This window comes from Rhinatrema bivittatum, chromosome 8 (genome assembly GCF_901001135.1).
Source record: "Rhinatrema bivittatum chromosome 8, aRhiBiv1.1, whole genome shotgun sequence".
NCBI lineage: Eukaryota > Metazoa > Chordata > Amphibia > Gymnophiona > Rhinatrematidae > Rhinatrema > Rhinatrema bivittatum.
Window position 1 is genome coordinate 219,847,848 of NC_042622.1, and position 25,575 is coordinate 219,873,422.

Sequence of the window (25,575 nt, forward strand, 5' to 3'; positions counted from 1 at the left end):
ACAAGTAAAATAATTACTTAACAATAATATAAACACAGGGCCAACAATTATATTTTTCCCCCAACAAAAAAAAACAAATCAAAAAACCAAAAAAACATTGCACCCCCCCAATTTCCTATCCCCACCAAACTTTACAAGCAGACTGGTAAACTATCCACCCTTGCAGAAATTAAACTATTAAGCCCAAGAGTTCAGTTGTGATTTACTTTCAACCATGAGGTAAAAGGTTGCCAAATTTTTCCAGTTATCTTGTCTCGTTACTGTTAATTGTCCCAGCTAAAATACAGCATGCAATGGAGAAATTATTTACCTGATAATTTTGTTTTCCTTAGTGTAGACAGATGGACTCAGGACCAATGGGTTATGTGCTCCCCTGCCAGCAGATGGAGATAGAGTCAGGTTTTAAAGCTGACGTCACCCTAGATAGACCCTGCAGTGACCTCAGCTCTTCAGTATTCTCTTCAAAAGCTACTAAGGACATACTATTGAAAAAACAACTTAAAATATGATTAAAAACAGATAACCATAACTGTACTCAACCAAACACTGGACCCCAGTAAGAATGTAGATGCTCTGATCTAGAGACTGGATGACGGCTTACCCGTAATCTCTTGGAATCAATACCCACTCCATCGGTGAATCCTTGGCACCGTTCTTGGGCATCCGTAGGCAAGATGCTGAGTCCATCTGTCTACACTCAGGAAAACAAAATTATCAGGTAAGTAATTTCCCCATTTCCTAGCGTGTAGCCAGATGGACACAGGACCAACGGGATGTACAAAAGCTACTCCCGATCGGGGCGGGAGGCTGCCCCCTGTCCGGTTAACACCGCCCTTGCAAAGGCTGCGTCCTCCCAGGCCTGTACATCCAGGCGACAGAACCTGGAGAAGGTGCGCAACGAGGACCACGTCGCTGCTCAGCAGATAGCGACAGGAGACAGCAGTGAAGCTTCTGCCCATGAGACTGCCCGAGCCCTAGTGGAATGAGTTTTAACCTGAGAAGGTAATGGCTTTCCTGCCTCCACCTAGTCTCCTGTGACCACCTCTTTAATCCAGCGAGCTACAGTATCCCGCGAAGCTGGCTCACCCTGCTTCTTTCCACCGTGAAGGACAAACAGGTGGTCCGTCTTTCGGACCGGTTCTGAAATTTCCAGATACCGTACCAAAAGTTTATGGACATCCAAATGATGGAAGAAGCAGTATTGTTCGTGTCCTTGAGCTTATCTAGGGATGGCAAAGAAATGGACTGATTTAAATGAAACTCCGAGACTAGCTTGAGCTATTAAGGTCACTTAGAGAATAGCCACTGCCATTAGCAATGGTTACATGAAATACTTAGTTTTTGGGTACCTGCCAGGTTGTTATGGCCTGGATTGGCCACTGTTGGAAACAGGATGCTGGGCTTGATGGACCCTTGGTCTGACCCAGTATGGCATTTTCTTATGTTCTTAAGAAGAATGGAACAGTACGAAGCTGTAATGCTTCTGGAGTCATCTGGAGGAACGGTTCCCAACACAATGCCTGTAGTTCAGAGATGCGAGGTGCCAAGCATATAGCCACCAGGAACATAGTTTTAAAGGTTAACAAACGCAAGGAAAGACCGTGCAGCAGCCGAAAGGAGGGCCCTGCCAAAAAGTCTAATACTAGATTAAGATTCCACAAGGGAAACTGCCACCGTAAGGGTGGCTGGAGGTGCTTCACCCCTTTCAGAAAACGGGCCATGTCCAGATGAGCCAATAGGTAGGCTCCGATTACCTTGCCCCTGAAACAGGAGAGAGCCGCTACCTGGACCTTCAAGGAGTTAAGGATCAAACCTTTATTCAAGCCGTCTTGCAAAAATTCCAGAATTAGTGGGATTTTGACCACCTTGGGGGGGGGGGGGGGGAACGGACGGACGGGGGACACACCCTGTTCCTCACACCAGGCTTCAAATACTCTCCAGACCCACACATATACTGTAGCAGGTCCCTGTGTGGTGGGAGGCACAGGGGGATCTCCACCAGGAGTCTCTGCATATCTGCATACCACAGACGCCTGGACCAATCTGGAACTACTAGTAGGACTAATCCCCTGTGATGCTCAATTCTGCGAATGACCATGCCCAGCAGGGGCCACGGAAGGAAGGCATATAGCAACTCTTCTTCTGGTGAGGTCTGAATGAGAGAGTGTCGATCCCCAGGGACCACTGACCTCTTTTGCGACTGAAGAATCAGGGAACCTTCACATTGTGAGTTGGGGCCAATAGGTCGATGGATGGGAGACCCCAGCAATCTACTATCAGTTGAAAGACTTTGGCAGACAATACCCACTCTCCTGGATCCAGACTCTCCCTACTTAGAAACACTGCTCTGATGTTGTCTTTTCCTGTGATGAGGGAAGCTGAGAATCAAGTTGATTCATCATGATTCTTAGGGAATGGTCTCTGCTAATGCTGGCATCAGTAGCTTGGGATCTTCTTAGTGTTTGGGTACTTGCCAGGTTCTTGTGGGCTGGTTTGGCCGCTGTTGGAAAGAGGATGCTGGGCTTGATGGACCTTTGGCCTGACCCAGCATGGCAATTTCTTATGTTCATCTGTAGATGTATTTCCACCCATTCCATAAGAAGAGCTATCTCCTGCGACACTTGCTGGCTCTTCGTTCCACACTGGTGGCTGATGTAGGCTACTGTTGTGTTGTCCGACATTACATGGACCACTTGACCCTGGAGTCTGTGGCTGAATTGTAGACATGCTAATCTGACTGCCCGGGTTTCTAGGTGGCTGATGTTCCACAGGGCATTTCCTCGGTCCAGCATCCCTGGGCTGTCAGTTCCTGACAATGAGCTCCCCACGTCCATTGTGAGGACGATCCAGCTCGGTGGGGACAGATGTACGCCCTTGCTAGGTGAACTTCCTGTAACCACTGCTGGAGCCGAGAGCATACTCCCATTGGTAGGTGGAGGTGAAATGAGTAGTCTTCAGACAGCGGGTGCCAGCGTGACAGTAGGGAGTGTTGGAGAGGCCACATGTGTGCCTTCGCCCACCGTACTACTTCCAGGGATAATGCCATGAGGCGGAGGACCTGGAGATAGTCCCATAACTTAGAGCACCTTGTGTTCATGAACCGATGCACTTGGTCCATCAGTTTCTTTCTCCTTGAGGAAGAGGAAGAACCTGTCCTGCTTAGTGTCAAATCGGACCCCCAGGAACTCTAATGAGTGGGAGGACTTGAGACTGTTCTTGTCCATGTTCATGACCCAACCGAGTTCCTGTAGGAGGGACCACATCCTGCTGGTCACCTGGAGGCTCTCTTCCAATGACTTCGCCCAGATCAGCCAGTCTTCCAAGTAAGGGTGCACCAGGATCTCTTCTTTGCTCAGTGCCACCGTTACTACCACCATAATTTTGGAGAACTTTCTGGGGGCGGTTGCTAGGCCAAAGGGCAACGTTCGGAACTGGTAATGTCGGCCCAGTACTGCAAAGCGTAAAAAACGCTGGTGGTCTTGATGGATTGGAATATGGAGGTAGGCCTCCGAGAGGTCCAGGGAGGTTAAGAACTCTCCCAATTCCACTACCATCATGACGGAGCGAGGAGTTTCCATGCGCAAGTGAATTATCCATAGGTGATGGTTGACACACTTGAGATCTAGGATGGGTCGGATTGAATCCTCTTTCTTGGGCATGATGAAATAGTTGGAATAACGCCACATATTTACTTGGTGTGTTGGTACCGGAGTTATAGTCCTCAGACTGAGGAGTCTTAGTGTGGATTCCACTGCCAGTTTCTTCTGCTGGGAGTGGCAAGATGACATCATGAACCTGTCCCGAGGGATGCTGCGAGATTCCAGAGCATAACCTTCTCGTATGATGTCCAGCACCCATTTGTCCGATGTGATCGCGACCCATCATTGATAGGGAGATGACTATCCCTCTTCTATCTCCTCGTCCCGTGAATGGGTCGGCCCAACTTCATTGGGCAGTTCGGGTTGAACCTGAGCCAAACCTGTTCATTTTTTTAGTTGTCTGTTCCGAAAGGACTGAGACCTTCCCGAGGGCCATGATGACTGAAATGACGAGTTTCTGTTGGGTCGGAAGCGTTGGGAGCCCCTGGCCTGACCCCTCATGGGTGAGAGGTGCTGTTACCTCTTTTTCTTATCTTCCAGTAGCTAGGGCACTGGAGATTCACCGCACTTATTGGCTAGCTTCTCCAATTCACTTCCGAATAGGAGGGATCCCGTAAAGGGCATCTTTGTGTTTATTTATTTTATACAATTTTTATATACTGTTGCACAGTAATATTCCATTGCTAGGGTTCACAAAATTTAAAAACATAAGTTAGTACAAACACCATAAAATTAAGCTTGCATTATTAATTATAATTTAATACCACAGTAATAAAAATTAAAAAATACAACTAAAAACAAACATTTCTATCAATAAAAAGTTTAACGTTTCCCTTATTTGACCTCACTCTCATATGCCTGGCAGAACAAAAATGTTTTTAGTTCCTTCTTGAATCTCTTTCTATTTTGTTGTAGTCTGAATTCTGTTGGTAACAGGTTCCATAGTCTGGGTCCTGCAATTGATAAGGCGTGGTCTCTCACCTCAGTCAGATGTGCTGATCTAATATTAGGTACTATTAATAAAGCTTTGTTTGCTGATCTTAGTTCTCTTTGTGGGACATGTAATCTGATGGAAGTGTTTAACCATTCTGTCATATCGCTATACAAAACTTTATGAATAATGCATAGTGTCTTATATTTTATTCTTTGCTCGATAGGAGCCAATGTAGCTCTTTTAGTACCGGAGTAATATGATCTCTCTGTCAAGTGTTTGTTAAAATTCGCACCGTCATATTTTGCAGAACTTGGAGTGGGCGTAGAGTTAGATAAGCCCAGTAATGTGGAATTACAATAATCAAGATCGGTGAATAGCATAGTTTGCAAAATCGTTCTAAAATTTTCCATAGATAAAAATGGCTTTAGGCGCTTAAGAGTCATTAATTTTGCAAATCCTTCTTTAGCTTTCTTAGCAATATGTGCTTTCATATTTAATTCAGTATCTAAAAACAGTCCTAAATTCCTGGTTGTGTATTTTAAAATTTAAATTATTGCTAAAAAGTAACGATTCTTTGTTCAGAACTCATATTTTTTCTAATAAGATAAAAACTGACTTATCTATATTTAAAACTAACTTCATTTGCGTTAAAAGTTGACTGATTATATTCAGATACATTTCTGCTAATTTGTAGGTTTCATCGAGGCTATTCAAGATCAGCATTAAAAACTGAATATCATCGGCATAAATAAAATACTTCAATCCGAGGCCAGTTAAAATATGACACACAAAGGGAGTAAATAAATATTTTAAAAAGTGTTGCCGACAATGACGAGCCCTGAGGTTCACCTGTCTCGAGTTTAACTATATCAGAGGTGTTATTCCCAATTCTTACAAAAAATGTTCTATTTAAAAATGATGCAAACTATTTCAATGTTCCCTCCGTAAATCCTATTTCTTGCAGCCTGACTACTAAAGTTTCGTGATCCACTGTGTCAAAGGCGTCCATAGCTGTCTTCTGGCCGCCACCACTGAGATTACTCCTCTGGCTGAGGTATGCACCAGGTCCGAGCCTGCATCCATCAGGAAGGCTGCAGTGTGTTCGATCACCTCTCCAGCACGCACCCCTCAGCTATTTGCCACACTCGAGAGAAGCAGGAATGAGCGAGCCACAAGGGCACAACAGGAAGCGATCTGCAGTGTAATTGCTGTCGCTTCAAAGGCTTGCTTAAGGATGGATTCCAACCGCCTACTATAAGCATCCTTCAAGGACGCTCCTCCCTCTACAGGGATTGTTGTTCGCTTCGAGATGGCACAGACCAGGGTGTCCACTTTCTGGAAACGCAGGCGTTCCTTGATTGCTGGGTCCAGAGGGTACAAGGCCTCCAAGGCCTGACCTCCTTTAAAACTTGCCTCCGGGGCATCCCATTCCAGGTCAATCAACTCCTGGATGGCTTCCAGCATTGGGAAATAGTAAGAGGCTTTCCAGAGAGACTCCAGGATGGGGCTCTTCTTTGGCTCAGACATAGGGTCCATGCCCGGAACTCCCAGAGTCTTCAGAATCTGAGAAACTAGGGCCGGTAATTCATCTCTGTGGAAAAACTGAAGCATGGTCCGGTATGGCTCCAGGCCTGGAGGGATTTCCTTGTCCTCCAATGAATCCCCGTTGTCCATGGTGCCCGGGTCCCTGTCAGGGATACTCTTGGTGAGGTGAGGCATGTCCCGAGGCCAGCTCACAGGGCTGAGAGGGTGAGGCCTTCCCAGCTGGGGCTCAGCCCGGGCAGGGGCAGGGGCTGACTGCACCTGAACAAAGGCTTGAAGGCCCTGGAAAAATTCCAAGAGAAGGCCGCCGCGTCTATATTTGGCCCAGGAGGAACCGGGGTAGGGGGACACAGTCCTGGCATTGCTCAGTTTTGGAATGCTGGCAGATAAGGGCATGGCTGACCCGTCCTCAGACTGGGATGGGCCAGACTTGGAAATGTTTTGAGAATCCAGCCCTCCCTGGGCTTCCTCACAGTGCTGACACAGGTAGGATTCCAGGTCAGATTTGCCGCCCTAATATGGCAGGCAGCACAAAGGAAATGTTGTCAGAGCTTCTTTGCTGCCGGGGCAATAACCTCTGTAGCTTGTGCGTTTAGCCGGTTAAAGTCTCGAGTGCGCAGACTTGCCTTGGCGCAAGTAGATCTAAGTGGCCGGTTGTGTGCATGCACTTGGTTATGCATGCACGTAAAGCACACAGAAAGCTGGCCCGCACTGCGCGTACCATAAGGGAGAAAATGGCGCCCCATAAAATACGCCATCATGGATTGTCATGTGCAGAGTACACAGAGCCTGAAGCGGGGCCTAGTCCATCTTGGGGCTGCTCAACCCGCTTGGAAAATCCCCTTCCCTGAACGGGATCGGGAATGATATGGGAAAATTGGTTCTTACCTGCTAATTTTCATTTCTGTAGTAACACGGATCAGTCCAGACTCCTGAGTTTTGCCTCCCCTCCAGCAGATGGAGACAGAGAAGTTTTAACGGACTCCGTCCGATACCCCTGAGGTGCCACCTAGAGTCTGTCAGTATTTCTCTATCTCGACTGGCTTAGTTAGCTTTGGTTTGATTCTTTTAAGCCTCCCAGGGGGTTGTCAGATCCTGGTGGGACCATTCCCCCTGGTAGTTGAGGCAGAGGAGCAGAGGGTTGGTAGCCCTGTATCCTGCCCTAGCTGACCGCTGAGGGTGATATCGGTGGGCCCAGATAACTCACCCTGAAGGTCTCTTCTGTATACCTTGCCTGCCCCAGCTTCTCCAGTTCTGCCACTCGTTTGTTGTCTGAGAGCCAGGAGCTCTTTGCATCAAGTTCACACACAACTTCTCACCAAACAGGAAGATAATCAAACTCATGGAACTTGGTGCAAAAGGCAAAAGCCCCCCTTGTCACTGTTGGACTGCATCTTAATATTGTGGAGTTGTTAGTTAAGGTTTCTAAGGGGGTAGGGATGCTTAATCTAATGTAAGTCCTTGAAATGTATTTGGTGTTTTTAATGTTAATTTGGTAATGACCTACAAGAGGATAACAGTTAATCTATTGATAAGGGCTGCTTACACTCTTGTTTATCTAAATTCCATGATTCTTGTTGTGAAGTTATTCCCCTATCCTGTTAACTGGGTTAAAAGCCAAAGAATATGCTTGGGGTAGATGGAAATTGAAGTGGGTTGGGAGGGAAAGAAGACAATAAGATTTAATAGAGAAAGCTAGGTAAATTCTAACACACACTAAAAATGTACCCAACTAGGCAACTCCCAGGGTGCACCAGATTCAACAGAGAAAGCCAGGTAAATTCCAACACACCCCAACCCATACTAAGAACCCACCCAGCTCTCCATTAAACCTAATACACACACACACACACACACACAGTTTAGCCAATGAAGAAATACCTCCTTGCTTCCATATCCAGAGTTACTGTGCTCGGACTGGAGACATGTAAACTTCAGCATACTCACACCAAGAGCCTCAAATTCTGAGTCTTACAAAGGAAAATTAGTTCTTACTGATAATTTTCGTTCCTGTAGTACCACGGATCAGTCCAGACACCTGGGTTGTGACTCCACACCAGCAGATGGAGACAGAGCAAAACTTGACGGGCTCCCTACATATAGTAAGGTGCCACCCACAGCCCCTCAGTCGAACGAACTGTCAAAGCAAAACCAGTGCCCGACTAACTAAAAAAACCAATTTTAAACCAATTCAACACCCCCTGGCTGAAAACAGAAAACATCAGACCAGAGGCAAGCGGCTTCATGCCAAGAACTGGAACAATTACAGCACGAATAACCAAACGAGCGGACTCTCTCTCTCTTCATCGTACCGAACAGACGGGCGGGAGCCTGGACTGATCTGTGGTACTACAGGAACGAAAATTATCAGGTAAGAACTAATTTTCCTTTCCCTGTACGTACCAGGATCAGTCCAGACACCTCGGATGTACCAGAGCAAATTACCGAGGGTGGGAAGCAGAGAGTCCCGCTCGGAGGACACTCGCCCCAAACCCCGGAGACTCAGACGCCTGGACATCAAGCCTGTAATGTCTAGTGAAAGTATGCAAGGGCTTCCACGTCGCAGCTCTACAGATCTCCTGCGTGGACACCTGAGAGACCTCGGCCCAGGACGTGGCTTGCGCCCGAGTGGAATGAGCACGAAGCTCCCTAGGTGCCAACTTACCGTGCAGAAGATATGCGGAACTAATAGCCTCTTTGAGCCAACGCGCAATAGTGGCCCGCGACGCCGCAGCCCCCCGGCGAGGCCCGGACCAGAGAACAAACAGATGGTCGGAAACCCGGAAGGGATTCGTAACCTCCAGGTAACGAAGCAGAACCCTGCGAACGTCGAGCTTCCTTAACTCCTTCATCCCCTTGTCCATCTGATCCCCGACCTCAAAACCTGGAAGGTCCACGGACTGATTTAAGTGAAAAGAGGACACCACCTTAGGCAAAAAGGACGGAACAGTCCGCAGGGAAACTCCGACCTGTGAAAATCGCAAGAACGGTTCCCGACAGGACAAGGCCTGCAACTCCGAGACCCGACGAGCAGACGTAATGGCTACTAGAAACACGGTCTTCAAAGTAAGATCTTTCAGCGTCGCCCGCTTAAGAGGCTCAAACGGTGCTCCCCCGAGAGCACGCAATTTAAATTCCAAGACGGACAAGGATTCCGTACAGGAGGGCGTAAATGCTTAGCCCCGCGAAGAAAACGCACCACATCCGGATGACACACCAAGGACACTCCGCGAACCTTACCGTGCAGACAACCAAGCGCAGCTATCTGGACCTTCAGGGTACTCCAGGCCAGCCCCTTCGAGAGGCCCTCTTGAAGAAAAGCGAGGACCCCCGGCACCGGTGGACGTACAGGATCCACCTCATGAGTACTACACCAGTCCTCAAAAACCGTCCACACCCTCATATAGGTTAAGGACGTAGACTGTTTTCGAGCCCTCAACAAGGTAGCAATCACTGCCTCGGAGTACCCCTTAGTCCTCAAGCGCGCCCTTTCAAAAGCCAGGCCGCGAGACAAAAGTGATCCGCATCCTCCAAACAGACGGGTCCTTGTCGAAGAAGAGATGCAGCCCCTTGAAACCGAAGCGGAGGCTCCGCCGCCAGCTGAATGAGGTCCGCGAACCACGGGCGCCTTGGCCACTCCGGCGCCACCAGGATCACGTCCGACGGATGTAACTCGATCCGGCGAAGAACCTTGCCTATCAGAGGCCACGGGGGAAACACATATATCAACACGTCCGTGGGCCAGGGCAGCACTAGAGCATCGACTCCTTCTGCGCCCCGTTCCCTCCGACGGCTGAAGAACCGTGGGGCCTTTGAGTTGCGAGCGGAGGCCATCAGGTCCAGGCGTGGCGTTCCCCACCTGGCACAGATGAGGCGATACGCCATGTCTGGTAACTCCCACTCGCCTGGATCCAGCCGATGCCGGCTGAGGAAATCCGCCTGCACGTTGTCCACACCTGCGATGTGAGACGCCGCCAAGCCACTGAGGTGTTGCTCCGCCCAGACCATGAGCTGCCTTGCCTCCTCCGCCACTTGCTGGCTCCTCGTGCCCCCTTGACGATTGATATAAGCCACCGTGGTTGCGTTGTCCGAGAGCACCCGAACCGCCTGGCCCCGTATCCACGGCAGAAAAGCCTGCAGGGCTAACGCCACCGCCCTCGTCTCTAAGCGGTTGATGGACCACCTCGACTGCTGGCTCGACCACTGACCCTGGACCGAGCGGCCTCCACAGACCGCCCCCCAGCCGAGTAGACTGGCATCCGTCGTCACTACCGTCCAGGTGGGCATGACCAGAGACACCCCGCATGACAGATGATCTCGGGAGAGCCACCAGTGCAGGCTGGCTCTGGCACAGGGCGTGAGAGGCAATGGAAGATGAAACTCCTCCGAAACCGGCTTCCAGCGGGAAAGTAACGCTGATTGTAACGGTCGCAGGTGAGCGAATGCCCAAGGGACCAGAGCGAGGGTCGACGCCATGGAACCCAAGACCCTCAGGTAATCGCAAACCAGCGGGCACCGCATGGACAAAATGTGTCGCACCTGTCGCTGGAGCTTGGCCACTCTCTCCTGAGTCAGCGACACCATGGCCCTCTCGGTGTCGAACAGGGCCCCCAGATACTCCAACCGCTGCGTAGGCTGCAGATGACTCTTGGAAAAGTTGACTACCCAACCGAGAGATTGCAAGAGCTGTAGGACCCTGGCAATCGCCTGCCGACACTCGGCCTCCGATTTGGCTCGGATGAGCCAATCGTCCAAGTAAGGGTGCACCAGCAGCCCTTCCCTCCGGAGCTGAGCAGCCACCACCACCATCACCTTGGTGAAAGTGCGTGGAGCCGTGGCGAGCCCGAAGGGAAGAGCCCTGAACTGATAATGTCCACCCAGGATGCAGAACCTCAGGTACCGGTGATAAGCCGGCTGAATCCCGATGTGAAGATACGCCTCCGTAAGGTCCAGAGAAGCAAGGAACTCGCCCGGCCGAACCGCGGCAATTACCGAGCGGATCGTCTCCATCTTGAACCGCGGTACCTGCAGGCACCGGTTGACGCCTTTTAGATCGAGAATAGGCCGAAACGCTCCATCCTTCTTTGGGACCACGAAGTAAATGGAGTACCTTCCCTCGCCCCGCTGATCCTGCGGAACAGGAGTAATTGCGCCCAGGTCTTCTAGCCGCCGGAGGGTGGTCCGGACAGCGGCACGCTTGACGAGGGCCTTGCAGGGTGAGACGAGGAACTTGTCCACCGGGAGCCGAACAAAATCTAACGCGTAACCGCCTCTTATCACAGCAAGGACCCACTGGTCGGAAGTTATTCTGGTCCATGCCTCGTAAAACAATGTGAGCCTCGCGCCCACGTAGTGTACGAGGGCTGGAGGCAACGAGGAATGGACCCGTCTCGTTTCATTGGGCCGACTTGGACCCCGAGCCGGACGAGGGTCCACCGGTTCTGTTAAATTTCTTCCCCCGAAAGGACTGAGACCAGGAGGACGATCTAGCCGAGCCGGACCGGTAGGACTGGCCCGACCCCGACGCCCTCTGCGGCCGCTGCCGGCGGTTAGACCGGAACCTGTTCCTTGCAGAAAAGGACGACCGAGGCCTGGGCCTATCCTCCGGCAACTTAAAAGCCTTGTTCTCGCTCAGGAACTGCATCAGATCGTCCAGCTGCTTGCCAAACAGGAGCTTTCCCTTAAAAGGTAAGGACCCCAGGTGGGCCTTGGACGCTCCATCAGCAGCCCAGTTGCGAAGCCAAAGGAGACGACGCGCCGAGACCGCCGACACCATTGCTCTGGCCGAGGTTCTGATTAAATCGTGCATCGCATCAGCGGTGTAGGCAATCACCGCCTCCAAGTTGTCCGCCTGAGTAGCCTCCCCCGAGGAGAGGTCGGCGTTCGCTTGCAGGACTTGGGCCCACCGGAGCCCCGCTCGCAGTGCAAAGGTACTACAAATGGCTGCCCGCACTCCCAGTGCGGACACTTCGAAGATCTTCTTCAATTGCACCTCCAGCTTCCTATCCTGGATATCACGGAGGGCAGTAGCACCCGTAACCGGGATGGTGGACCCCTTCGTAACCGCTGACACCGCCGCGTCCACCCGCGGGAGACGCAGCAGTTCCAGAGCGTCCTCTGGAAGGGGATAAAGCTTGTCCATAGCCTTACTCACCTTCAGCCCCAGTTCCGGGGTATCCCATTCCCGAAACAATATATCTGAGGCCGAGAAGTGAAAAGGGAAGGCCAGCGCAGGGCCCGCCAGGCCCAACAGCACCGGATCCATCTTGACTCCTTGCCTGGACTCCACTGGAGGAGGATCCACGCCGATCTCGTCCAGAATGGCTGGGATAAGGGGAGAAAGTTCTTCCCTATGGAACAGACGGACGACCTTGGGGTCATCACCCTCCGCCGCCTGCGGCCCCTTGCCGGCTCCCGGCTGGGCCTGCCCCTCGTCTTCGTGGCCCTCAGGGGCTCCCGACAACGCTTCTTCCTCCGAAGAGGCGGTGGACGCCGTTTCAGACTCCTGCGGGTCGCCACGCGGCTGCCTCTTCTCCCGCGGCCCCCCCCCCCCCGGGCGTCCCGGGTCCGAGCGGCTCTCTTCCGGGGCTGGGAGCGAGCTTCCCTGCCCCCTGAAGCCTTCCCAGCCTTTTGTTTAGACTTTTTATATTTCGCCAGTTTCTGCATTAATAAAGAAAAATCCTCTGAAAACGAGCCCTCCGATCCGGAGGAACCCTCCCCAGCACTAGGGCTCCCCGAACCACGGGGTCCCGGGGGCTCTCCCCCCGAAATTCTGGGCTGTGGCGATAGCGCGGGAGGCTGGGCGCCATCTTGGAGTGCCCTCCTCGTGGCTTCCCTCACGGTGGATAAAATGGCGTCCGTTCCCGCGCTAAGCGGGAACGGATCAAAGGACGCGGCCTCCGAAGCTGCGGCGTGCGATGGCGAATGGGCCCCCCGCGATCGACCCCCCCGGGCGACCTCCGACGAGCCCTCGCCACCTGAGACGCAGCTGGAGCAGACCCCGTCCCTGGAGAGCCGCACGCGCGGCAGGCCGTCCCCCTCAGCATCCTCAGTCGGCCACTGACCTCCGAACACGAACGGGCTCCCCAACCAGCACCCCCCCTCCGCGAACGATCGACCCGACCGGCGAAGAGGGAGAGAGCCGGCGCCGCAAAGCTATAACAAACACCGCTAAGCTGTATTTCTTTTTTTTTTTTTTTTTTTACTTAGCCGCTAGCCGAGGTCCTGCAGTCTTCAGCTCCAGCAGGGGTGAGTGAACCGGGCTCCCCGGTGTCACCCCCGACGCTGCTGCCAGCACAGGCCGGGTCCTCGACCCTCAGCAGCGGCCTCGACCTGGAGGGGATGGTCCTCTCAGGACCTTCCAACTCCCCTGGGAGGCTCCCCCGACGGGAGACTTCTATCTTCTTCTTTTGGCTTCCTGGAAGAAATTTCTCACCTTTGCCTTTTTTTTTTTTTTTTTTTAAACACACTGCCCTAACAAATTAGTATTTAATGTAAATAAATCCCTGACTGACTACACCGAGCCACAAAACTATCAAGGATCACCGAGACTGTGGTGGACCTGCCCCATCTGCTGGAGACAGAGAAAGACTGAGGGGCTGTGGGTGGCACCTTACTATATGTAGGGAGCCCGTCAAGTTTTGCTCTGTCTCCATCTGCTGGTGCGGAGTCACAACCCAGGTGTCTGGACTGATCCGGGTACGTACAGGGAACACACGAGTATTTGAGAACGTCAGGATAATCTTCACAGACTCTCATTAACCCCCACTTCATCTCAGCACCCTGTTAAGGGCTGGAAAGGTCAAGAGGTCAGCTGCTTGGCCAACCCCCCCCCCCCCCCCAGATATCACCACCAATCTTTGTTACTCTCTGCATCAGACCTTAGGACAGCAGCCCTGAAATGCAGAATTTCATAGCCACATCAATGCAGACCTTACAACCCTCATCTTACCTCTAACGTGATAGCTCCAGACACGGGTCCAGTTCTGAGGGATTTAAGATAAAAGACTGATGACCAATCCAGCCAAGAAAGGATGTATGTATTTTACACCTTCCCACATTACCAAGAAGCAGGGCTCAGTCTTCTCAGAGGAAACACTATCCCTAGATTTAAGGGGAGGTGGAAGACAGCTCCCCCGAGGTGGGAAAAATGGTGAAAGAGAGCCCGTATAAGCCATCATTTTCTGAGAAGAAAAAGGATGTACAACTGAAGAAGTAGGATCAAAAAGGAAATTGGAACAGGAGATCTTGTCCCACCCGAGGGAGGAGAAGACGCATGAAAAAAACCAAAGGAGCTGCTGGCTTTCTATTAATGAAAGAAAAAAAAAAAAAAGCAGAAAAAAAATCAAAAAATGTTTATTTAAAAAATAAAGAGGTTAAGAAAAGGAACAGAGCAAATAATCGCCAACACAGCATTTTCAAATGTAGGAACTAAGAGGGAGGAAGCCTATTCCAGCACGCGTGGTCAAGCGAGCCCTAGGATCGCACGCGCCTGCCATGCAGCTGAGGGTCTGACGTCGACCCTCACTGTACCACACTGCGGTCATTATAGAAACATGGAACAGAATAAGTTCCAGACATTGGGCCGTATCCACCCTGTCAACATTGCATGTGCCACCCACAGCAATTTTAAGCATGTATGGCACACTCAGCTGAGAGAACACATTTATTTCTTTATCTGTGTACCTCAATTGTTTTTGTGCCCAAATTTTAAAATAGGCTCACTTTTTTTGAAACCATCAACTTGTACAGGGATCGGCAAGGGTGGGCTTCACATCTTTTGGGAATGAGATTAGAGGGCAGTATGTTCGTATACCAGGACACCTGGCTGGGGGTTAGCAGACCCCCACACACTAGGGCACAGATGGGTTTGAACAGTAGCACTACTGGTTGGCTCTGTCTCAGGAGAGGTCCCCCCCAAAAAATGGCTCTGTGCCTGGTCAGTCCTTGACCCGCGTATGAATCAGTTCATGGCTTAGCAATGATCCGAGCAGAGAAATCAAACAGGTCCTTGTTTATCTTCCGCAGAGTGCTGACCTCCTCCTCCAGCTCGCTCACGTGCATCTTCAGCTGCTCTCGCTCTCTCTCCAGGCACTGCAGGCAACAGAGACAAGGCACTGTTATAGAGAGAGGCCCGGGGCTCATCTTACCAGAAGCACACCACCACCTCCAGACGCTCAGCACGCGAGGTCAAGTAGTGACAGCAGCCACAAGACAATTCCCTCTGCTCACGCTCCGGCGCCTAGGCAGCTACGGAGCTTCTCTCTCTTTGTGTTTTCAAGAACACTGCTCTTTTCTTCAAAGATTTCTACACTCAGCAGTGCTAACCACTGCTGGGAAATGTCCCCAAGCCACTTTATGGCAGACGGGAGGAAAACCGTGACTCTCACCTGTCACCCCCCTCCCTCCACCCGGAGAGAAGCAGCAGACACTCCCCCCAACCCCTAGCAGAATGCAGTCATATAAGTACCTTGTCTGTGGTGGAACACATCACCGAATGCAAGTGATCCGTTCTCTGCAAGTAGGTCTCTTCTGAACCCTGAACAAGATGAATGAGGGTCAGTTGCAGTTGGGGGGGGGGGGTGGGAAACCCAAGGCCACAAAATTTACCAGTCTGTGGCCAAGGAGGAATGAGGTGTGTGGATAAAAAGGGGGAAAGCTGAGGAATCCCTATGAATTCTCCTTTAGGGGTTTGACTGATCCCACCAATGCTGCAGCTCAGGGAAAGAAAATCAGCACGACAGACAAACACCAGAGGGGTGGGGCAGGGCTGCAGAGCATTAACTTTAGAGAGGGTAGAATAATGCCTTATGCATCATCATTACAACTGTCTGATTGCCAGTGACATATCCAGGCGTCACTACGTACCTGCTGGGAACATCCGAGGCGCAATGTCACCCCTCCTCCGCCCTGCTCCTCGCTGCCCTCCATACCCTGCAGGTGCTTGCTGAAGTTTGGCAGGGGCAGGCTAGGCTTGCTATCTGGGTTAAACATGTTAGGAGGGGCCAGCGCGAGGAATGCATTTGTCACAGGGCCTGGGGATGAGACACAAAAGGTTGACCCAGATTACACAAAGCAAACAAACATTCTCCCAGCTCTTTCCTATAAGAGAGAATCCTGATCCTGACCATGAGGTCCCATCGTAGCTGCCTCTAGCAAAATCCAGTGTAGCAAGAGATCCTTGCTGCGCGACTAGCACCAAGTTCATATAACCGTCTGACTTTACTGGGCTTCTCTGCTCAGGCTCCCCAAACCCGCACTGGCCCCAGGCATCAGGACAATTTCCTCATGAACAAATCTTTACGTTCAAAATTACTGATGCGCAAGTGCATGGCCAATTAGCTTTAAAGGAAAATTGGTTCTTAACTGCTATTTTTAGTTCCTTAATACCACGGATAAGTCCAGACAAGTGGGTTTATGCATCCCTACCAGCAGACGGAGGCAGAGAATGAAAACTTTTCAGGCACCACTACATAACCAAGAGTGCCACCTGCAGTCCCTCAGTATTGACCTGTACCCAAGCCAAGATGTCTAAATTAAATTAATAAACCCCAATAAACTCTGAGCGAGCACAGACTCAAAGTTGGAGCCCCCTAAAACCAGGTCCCCCTTGTCTCAAACAAAGAACACAAACTAGACACAATTCTAGTAAGCTTGCATGTGTTTACACACTATCTCAGCAACACCCAGAAGCGAGGAAGTCTTCTGAAAGAAGGGGATAGGTCTCTGGACTGATCTGTGGTATTATAGGAATGAAAATTAGCAGGTAAAAACCAATTTCCCTTTCCTGTGCATACCCCAGCTCAGTCCAGACAAGTGGGATGGACCCAAGCCCCTCTATACTGGGCAGAAACTCGAAAGGCCTGCGTGCAACACACTTTCCTCAAAAGCCACCGCACCTCTGGCACCTGCACATCCAAGCGGTAATGTTTGGTAAAAAAAAGTGTGAAAAGAAGACCATGTCGCCGCCCGACAAATCTCCTGTGGAGAAAAATCAGTTGACACGCCGCCCAGTGGAATGCGCCTGCAACGCCCCTGGCAGCAACTGAGCCTTACAAATGTAAACTGTAGTTATCGAATCTTTCAGCCGTCTTGCAATCGTGCCCTTGAAAACCTTATTTCCCTTCTTTGCTCCACTGAACAGGACAAACAGATGATCTGATTTCTGAAAGTCATTCAGTCACCTTAAGATATCACAAAAGAATTCGTCACACATCCAATAAGTGAAGCTCCGTCGCCACTGGAGCATCTAGTGACAAACTCTAAAAAGCTGGTACCTCAACCGCCTGGTTAAGATGAAAAGAAGAAACCACCTTAGGCAAAAAGGAAGGAACTGTATGCAATGATACCCCATCCTCCGAAAAGCGTAGGAAAGGGTCCCTATACAGCAACGCTTGCAGCTCTGATATCCTTCTAGCAGAACAGATAGCCACCAGGAAAACAGACTTCAAAGTTAGATCCTTTAAAAAGATGCCCTTCTAAATCGGTTCAAAGGGAAGACAACTCAAGCACTAGAAGAACCAGATTAAGGTTCCAGGCTGGACATTTCTTTCGGACTGGAGGACACAGATGTATTGCCTCCTTGAGGAAGTGCACCACATTCAGATGAGACGCCAACGGTCTTCCCTGAACCCTATCTCAAAGAGACCCTGCCACCTGAACCTGAAGGGAATTATAGGCCAATCCCTTAGCCAAGCTGCTTTGCAAAAAGGCCAAAACATGCAGAACGTCCACCTTTAAAGTTTGTACCTTGTTCTGCAAACATCACGATACGAACATTCTCCAGACCCGGATATAAGCCAACAACGTGGAGGGCCATCTCGCCTGCAGCAAAGTCATAATCACAGGCTCCGGGTACCCCTTCAAAAGCCAAGCCGCTAGACCAGGGGTCGGGAACCTTTTTGGCTGAGAGAGCCATGAATGCCACATATTTTAAAATGTAATTCCGTGAGAGCCATACTAACTACAACCCCCCACCCTCCTGACTCCCTCAAGACCTACCAAATTAATTTACTACAACCCCCTACTCTCCTGACGCCCCCAAGACCTGCCGAATTAATTTACTACAACCCCCCATCCTCCTACCCCCCCCCCCCCAAGACCTGCCAAAAGTCCCTGGTGATCCAGCCGGGGTCCAGGGCTCACAGACAAATCTTTAATAAAAAAGTAAAAATCTAACAAAAACCCCCACCCTCCCGACGCCCCACAAGACCTCCAAAATTAATTTACTACAACCCCCACCCTCCTGCCCCCCCCCCAAGACCTACCAAAAGTCCCTGGTGGTCCAGCGGGGGTCCGGGAGCGATCTCCTGGACTTGGGCTGTCGGCTGCCAGTAGTCAAAATGGCACCGACGGCCCTTTGCCCTCACTATGTCACTGGGGTCGACCAATGGCGGCGGTAGCCCCTGTGACATAGTAAGGGCAAAGGGCCGTCGACGCCATTTTGATTACTGGCAGCCGACGGCCCTTTGCCTTTACTATGTCACAGGGGCTACTGCCGCCATTGGTCGACCCCAGTGACATAGTAAGGGCAAAGGGCCGTCTGCGCCATTTTGACTACTGGCAGCCGACAGCCCAAGTCCAGGAGATCGCTCCTGGACCCCCAGGGTCTTTTGGCAGGTCTTGGGGGGGGGGGGGGGGGGGTCAGGAGGGTGGGGGTTGTAGTAAATTAATTTTGGAGGTCTTGAGGGGCGTCAGGAGGGTGGGGGATTTTGTTAGATTTTTACTTTATTAAAGATTTGTCTGCGAGCCAGATGCAACCATCAAAAGAGCCATATCTGGCTCCCGAGCCATAGGTTCCTGACCCCTGCGCTAGACAGATGCAATTGGCCTGGTCTAAAAATATGGATCCCTGCTGCAACAGCCCTAGCAGATGGGCCAAGCGAATGGGACTGTCTCCTGTGAGATGAACCAGGTCTGCAAACCACGGCCGGCGTGGCCACTCGGGCGCCATCAAAATCATCCTGCCCGGGTGAAGCTCCATGCGACACAACACTCGACCTATGAGAGGCTTCGGGGAAACACGTACAGTAACAGGTCTGTCGGCCACAGCTGAATGAGGGTGTCTATGCCCTCAGAGACGACATCTCTCCTATAACTGAAAAACCAAACAGTCTTAGCATTTCCTGGAGCCGTCATGAGGTCCAACTCCAGCCTGCCCTGAACAAGCACGAAGGCCTCCGCCGAAAACTCCCACTCCCCCGGATCCAGACACTGTTTGCTTAGATAATCCACTTGTATGTTGTCCACTCCAGCCACATGCAATGCAGCTATTCCTGCTAGATGGTTCTCTGCCCAAACGGTTTTTGTGCCTCCTGCACTACCAGATGTCTCTTCATTCTACCCTGATGATTTATGCCACCATCATCGCATTGTCCGAGGACACTCACACCAACCTCCCTTGAATGAGTGGGAGAAAAGCCAGCAAGGCTTTGTGAACTGCTCTGGTCTCTAAACAATTGATGGACCAGGTCGCCTCTTCTTGTGACCACTGACCCTGAGCTGATTTCCCTTGACAAATCGCCCCCCAACCTGTGAGGCTGGAATCCACGGTCACCATCACAGGGTCGGACACTTCCAGGTCCATCTCTTTCTCCAGATTATGCTGAGTCAGCCACCATGAAAGACTGGACCTTGCATCCTCCAGAAGCAGTAAAAAGGTGAAAGCCCTCCGAAAGCAGATTCCAACAGGATAGCAAAGCCCTCTGCAGAGGTCACATGTGAGCAAAGGCCCATGGAACTAAATCCAGTGTGGAAGCCATAGAACCCAGGACCTGAAAATAATCCCAGATTCTGGGAACCGAAAGCTGCAGCAGATGAAGTACCCGACTCTGAAACTTGACCACTTTCTCCGTGGTTAGAAATACCTTCCCTATTCGGGTAACAAACTGCATCCCCAGAAACTCCAAATACTGGGCTGGCTCCAAATGACTCTTCGCCAGAATTGTCACCCAGACCAATGAATCCAGGAGCTGCAGGACCCGCCGAACCAAACGACAACACTCCACTTCCAACTTTGCCCTGATGAGCCAATCGTCCAGGTATTGTAGCACCAGGATACCTTCCTTCCTGAGTGCCGCAGCCACCATCACCTTTGTGAATGTCCGTGGCTCCATCGCCAATCCAAAGGGAAAGGCCCAAAACTGAAGTGCTCCCCTAGAACCATGAACCTCAGGGGCTTGGCCTGAATGGGGATATGGAGATAGGCCTCCGTCAAATCTGACGATGCTAAAAACTACCCTTTGCGCACTGCAGCTATTACCGTGCCCAACATTTCTATCCAAAAACGCGGCATCCTGAGGATAGCATTGACCTTCTGAAGGAACCATGAAATTCAAAGAGTACCTTCCCTGTGCCCTCTCCTGAGGGGGCACTAGAACAATGGGGTGCAGGAGTTGTAGACACTGCAAAATATCCAGTACCGCATCCTGCTTGGAACAGGAGATGCAGCGGGAGATTTCAAAGGTGTCCCTGAGCAGCTGAGAAAATTCTAAGGTCTCTTACTACCTCCAGTACCCACTGGTCTGACATGATCCTGGTCCACCCCTCAAAAAAAAGAGGGATAGCCTCCCTCCGATAGCATCTTGAGAGAAGAGGACCAGCTTGTCTTCATTGGCCAATCTTACTCCCCCCCCACCCCCACCGTCCTGATGAGGTCTACGTTGCACTCAAAAGGACTACTGCTTGCCCGAGCTCTGCTTCTGTACTGTAGGCAAAGGACTTCTGGTTGAACAAAATCTTCTCATGTCCCTGAAATGAGCTCATGGGGAAAAGGACTTCTTGGTGGCTTTCTGGTCCTTGAGCAACTTATTGCCTTCGACTCCCCTAACTGCTTCATGAGTTGCTCCTGATCCTCTCCAGATAGCAACTTGCCTTTGAAGGGGAGGTTAGACATCTGGGCTTTAAACCACACATCCACTGACCAATTTCACAGTCATAGAAACCTCCGTGCCGCAACCGCAGAGACCATATTTCTGGCAGAAGTCCGGATCATGTCAGAGGGCATCCTCCACATAGGCCACTCCCGCTTCCAAGCGGGCAACCTGAACGGCCTCAGCAATTGTACCAGACACCACCTCGTGTGCCTTCTGCACCTGGCATAAGCATGCTCTCTGCATCAAGCTCCTGCAGACTGCTGCCTGGAGGCTTAAAACCGAAACCTCAAAAAGCCACTTCAGCAGAATTTCCAGCTTCTGATCCTGGATATCCTTTAGAGCGGCCGAACCTGCCATCGGGATGGTTATCTTCTTGGTTACTGTGGACACCGCCGCATCCACTTTGGGAATCTTCCACAATTCTAAGGTCTGTTCCAGCAAAGGATATAACTTATCCATGGCTCTAGTTACCTTCAGGAGATTTCCACTCCTGATCCACCAACTTCTTTATCTTCTTGGGTAAAGGAAAAGCCTAGGGAGTCCCCGCAGCCTCTCCAGGACCAGGTTCACCCCGTCATTGTCCGAATCTTCCTGCACAACCTTAAACCCCAACTCATCCAACACCTGGGAAATTAGCAGATCCAGCTCCTCCCTACAGAATAGCCTCTCCACCCAAGGATCATCGCCCTCTGCAATCGGGATGTTGTCAGAATCCTGCATTGGATTCAAAGCGCTTACAGGGTCCTTGTCCGGATCCAGCAGACTTCCCTGCAGCTGATCGGGGTCATCCCCTCATCTGATGTGAGACAAAGGAACAGGAACTCAGGAATAAGGAAACAGAAACAAAGGCAATCAGGAACAGTAGAAGCATTGAGCACTCGACTAGCGAGGGGACCTGTTGCAAAGGCGATTTGAGAGAGCGGAGCCCGGGCTTATATTCCGGAGTTCTGGCGACGCATTCATCCGGGGCCGTGGCCAGGTTCCCTCCGCGGGCCCTATGAAAGGATCAGCTGTGCGCGCGTGCTTAGTGAGGGGCGCGGTGCTGGTCGGGACGGCGCCTCTCCGCGGGCCACGCGGAGAGGCGCGATGCGGAACATCGTGAACTGCAGCAGAGCCTGAGGCCCCAGGAGAGGCCCGAGGAGGGAGCCGGCGACCTTCAGCCACCAGAGACAAGGGACCAGGTGCCGGATCACTTTGAAAGAGGTGAGGGGGCCGAGCTGCGGGTCTGCCACGGCTGGCGCGTGTAACAGAGGGGTGAGGGAACACCCCTCCCCCCCCCTGGATCGACAAGGGTCAAGCTAGCTCAGGGATCACCAACCCCCCACCTGCCCTACTCTACCCAAGGGATGGCCCACAAAGGAACCTAACACTTTGGGGAGCCTTCCTACTAGAAATCTTTACTCTTCTTTCTTATATTTTTCTATTCACAAAACTCAGACTAAGTTTGCACTTCTACCATCTGCTGGAGACAGAGAAATACTGAAGGACTGCAGGTGGCACTCTCTTATGTAGCAGTGCCTGAAAAGTTTTTTTCATTCTCTGCCTCCATCTGCTGGCAGATACACAAAATCCACTTGTCTGGACTGATCTGGGGTATGCACAGGAAAAACATTTTACTCTCCCTAGCAACACAGGATTTAGAACACTTAAAAGAAAAAAAGTCTGTGTGTGCGAGTATGTGCGTGTGTTTAGACAGAAGCATCACCTCCAGAACATTAAAAGCACTCTCAGGGCTAGACTGTGATTCAAATACTCCAAGTCAGCCACACCCTACGTACAGACATGTGGACCCTCCTCCATCCCTGCATCTTCCTTCCTTCCACCCACACAACAATATTTTTTCACTGCACACAAACATGCAGAGAAACACTTTGATTTGCTAGCTGCGGACATTAAGGGCTGCGTCCTTCATCCACCTGCAGTCCAGAGGCTAGCAGCTGAAGAACCTGGGAGAGGTGGATCAGTGGGAGGCTCTGCGTGGCGTCTTTTTACCTTTGTGTGGCACTGTGCGCAGGCACTGCTTACTCTGCATGTCCCACAGACGCACCGTTTCATCGTGCGAGCCAGAAAGCAGGACGCTGCCATCCTTCGACACTGAAAGACAGCTCACCCGACTCCTGCAGAGAGAAAAGCACCACCGTTGGGCAGGAGGAGTGAGGGGCTACCCGCTGAGCTCCCACAATACATTGGCAGGCAGCTCTCATCGTAGCCTCAGCTTCCAGCAGCAGGCTGCTCCCTTTCCCCTTTGAGACAATTTTTCTCTTTGGATGAATGAAGCCCACAGCATAAGTTCCTCCCAAGCAACAGAATCCTTCAGCTCCTGCCCTGGGGAAGAGGCCAGGCTAGCTAACTGATGATAGGGTGAAGGGAGAATGAGGCATGCACTGCTGGCATTCATTACCTCAAGTCTGAAAGACTAGTAAGCCCAACCTAACGGCACATTTTTCTTCTTGTTACGGACCTGCCAGTTACTCATCTTAAAAAGAGATCACCAGCTGCGGCGTGAATGTCAAGGCGACAGAGCAGGAAGCAGGCTCAGGCAGAGCGAATTCTCACTGCAGGTGGAAACTAGGGGCCTGATGTAATACGGTGCATCCGGCAATTACCCACAGTTGTGTGCAAACTGTACTCCAGATGCAGCAAGGAGTTTTCGCACACAAAAAACTGCATATTGCTTAGCATCCTCACACTGAAATCCCATGCTAATGAAGGGATTAGCTATTATTCCCAAATGCAGAGAGGTGCGCTGGCTTATCTCATGTTTTCTTAGCGCTGTGAATTTTACTTCTGGTGAGAGGTGGAGTAAAGTTTCTGGTGCTAGGTGCTGGGAACTGTAGTCCAGAATGTGCACACAAAGCATGTTTTCTGCACATAAAAATAATTAATGTGAACACAAAAGTGTTTTCAGCACTGCAATCATTTTTACATGCACAAAACTAGCATAAATCCTGTCTAAGAGCCCCCCCCAAAAGTGCATTAAAAGAAAATTGGTCCTTATCTGCTAATTTTCGTTCCTGTAGTACCATGGATCAGTCCAGACTCCTGGGTTTTGCCTTCCTTCCAGCAGATGGAGACAGAGAAGTTTTGAATGGACTCTGCCCTTTACCCTGAGGTGCCACCCACAGTCTGCCAGTATTACACTGTACCCAAGCAGAAAGGTTAAACCATAATTTCCACTACAACACAACTCCCCCCCGAAGAGCAGAGGGAATGTAAACCTGTAATGTAACCAACAAAAACATGCCATACTCACACCCTGTAAGGGAGGGCATGCATTATAAGAACATTTGAAAAATCTGCAGAATATTAAATGACTAACGACCGAGCGGACTCTCCTTTTCCCCCAACTCTGAAACGGGCGGGACTCTGGACTGATCCGTGGTACTACAGGAATGAAAATTAGCAGGTAAGAACCAATTTTCCTTTCCCTGTATGTACCCGGATCAGTCCAGACTCCTGGGATGGACCAAAGCTTCCCTAACCAGGATGGGACAGAGTCCCGCTCGAAGCACACTAGCCCCAAAGGAACCAGGCTCTGGGGCCCGACATCCAGGCGATAATGCCTGGCAAAAGTGTGTGTAGATTTCCAAGTAGCTGCCCGACAAAGTTCCTGCGACGACACCTGTTGACATTCTGCCCAAGAGGTTGCTTGCGACAGAGTAGAATGAGCCCGAAGACCAACCGGGATCGGACGGCCCTGAATTAGATAAGCAGAGACAATAGCTTCCTTCAGCCAGCATGCAATAGAGGCCCTTGAAGCTTTATAACCCTTCCTGGGGCCAATCCACAGGACGAAAAGATGGTCCGAGAGACGGAAACCGTTCGTAACCTCCAAGTAAGGCAACAGCACTTGTTTCACATCCAACTTCCTTAGATCCCTAGACTCAAGTGTAGAAGAATCCAGGTCTGCAAAGGAAGGAAGCTCCACAGACTGATTCAAATGAAAGGTCACCACTTTTGGGAGAAAGGAGGGAACTATCCTTAAGGAGATTCCTGCTTCTGTAATTCGCAGGAAGGGCTCCCTGCAAGATAGGGCCTGAAGCTCCAATACACGCTGAGGAGATAGCCACGAGGAAGACCACTTTCAATGACAGATCCTTCAGAGTCACTCGCTTCAACAGCTCGAAAGGCGCATTACAAAGAACGCGGAGGACCAGATTCAACTTCCACGAGGGACAAGTGTTCCGACTGGAGGACGCAAATGCTTGGCCCCACGCAAAAAGCGAGCCACATCTGGATGGGAAGCCAGGGCAACGCAGTGTACTTTACCTTGAAAACAACCAAGGGCCACCACCTGGACTCTTAGGGAATTAAAGGCCAACCCTTTGGCCAGGCCTGCCTGTAAAAAGGCCAAAACATCAACAACTGAAGCCCTGGACAGCTCCAACTCGTGGTCCAGGCACCAGGCCTCAAAGATACCCCAAACTCTGACGTACGCCATGGAGGTAGAGGGCTTGCGAGACTGTAGAAGTGTGGTAATTACCGCATCTGAGTAACCCTTACTCCTCAATCTCTGCCTTTCAAAAGCCATGCCACGAGATAGAAGCGATCTGCTTCTTGCAAACAAATGAGGCCTTGGTGCAGAAGATATGGAGACGGACGAAACCTCAGGGGTCCATCCACTGCT

At 51.0% G+C, this 25,575-nt stretch overlaps 1 protein-coding gene across 1 annotated transcript in view; it reads right to left on the reverse strand.

Annotated features, from left to right (window-relative positions):
* Positions 1–14,414: 14,414 nt before the first annotated feature.
* WDR18 (WD repeat domain 18) overlaps positions 14,415–25,575 on the reverse strand; it is a 45,273-nt gene continuing 34,112 nt past the window's right edge. Inside the window, exons 7-10 of the mRNA XM_029613437.1 lie at positions 22,941–23,065; positions 15,943–16,109; positions 15,545–15,613; positions 14,415–15,168 (exon numbers count right to left, since the gene is read on the reverse strand). Coding sequence (XP_029469297.1) covers positions 15,043–15,168; positions 15,545–15,613; positions 15,943–16,109; positions 22,941–23,065 — 487 coding nt within the window. The 3' untranslated portion in view covers positions 14,415–15,042. The remainder of the gene's footprint in view (positions 15,169–15,544; positions 15,614–15,942; positions 16,110–22,940; positions 23,066–25,575) is intronic.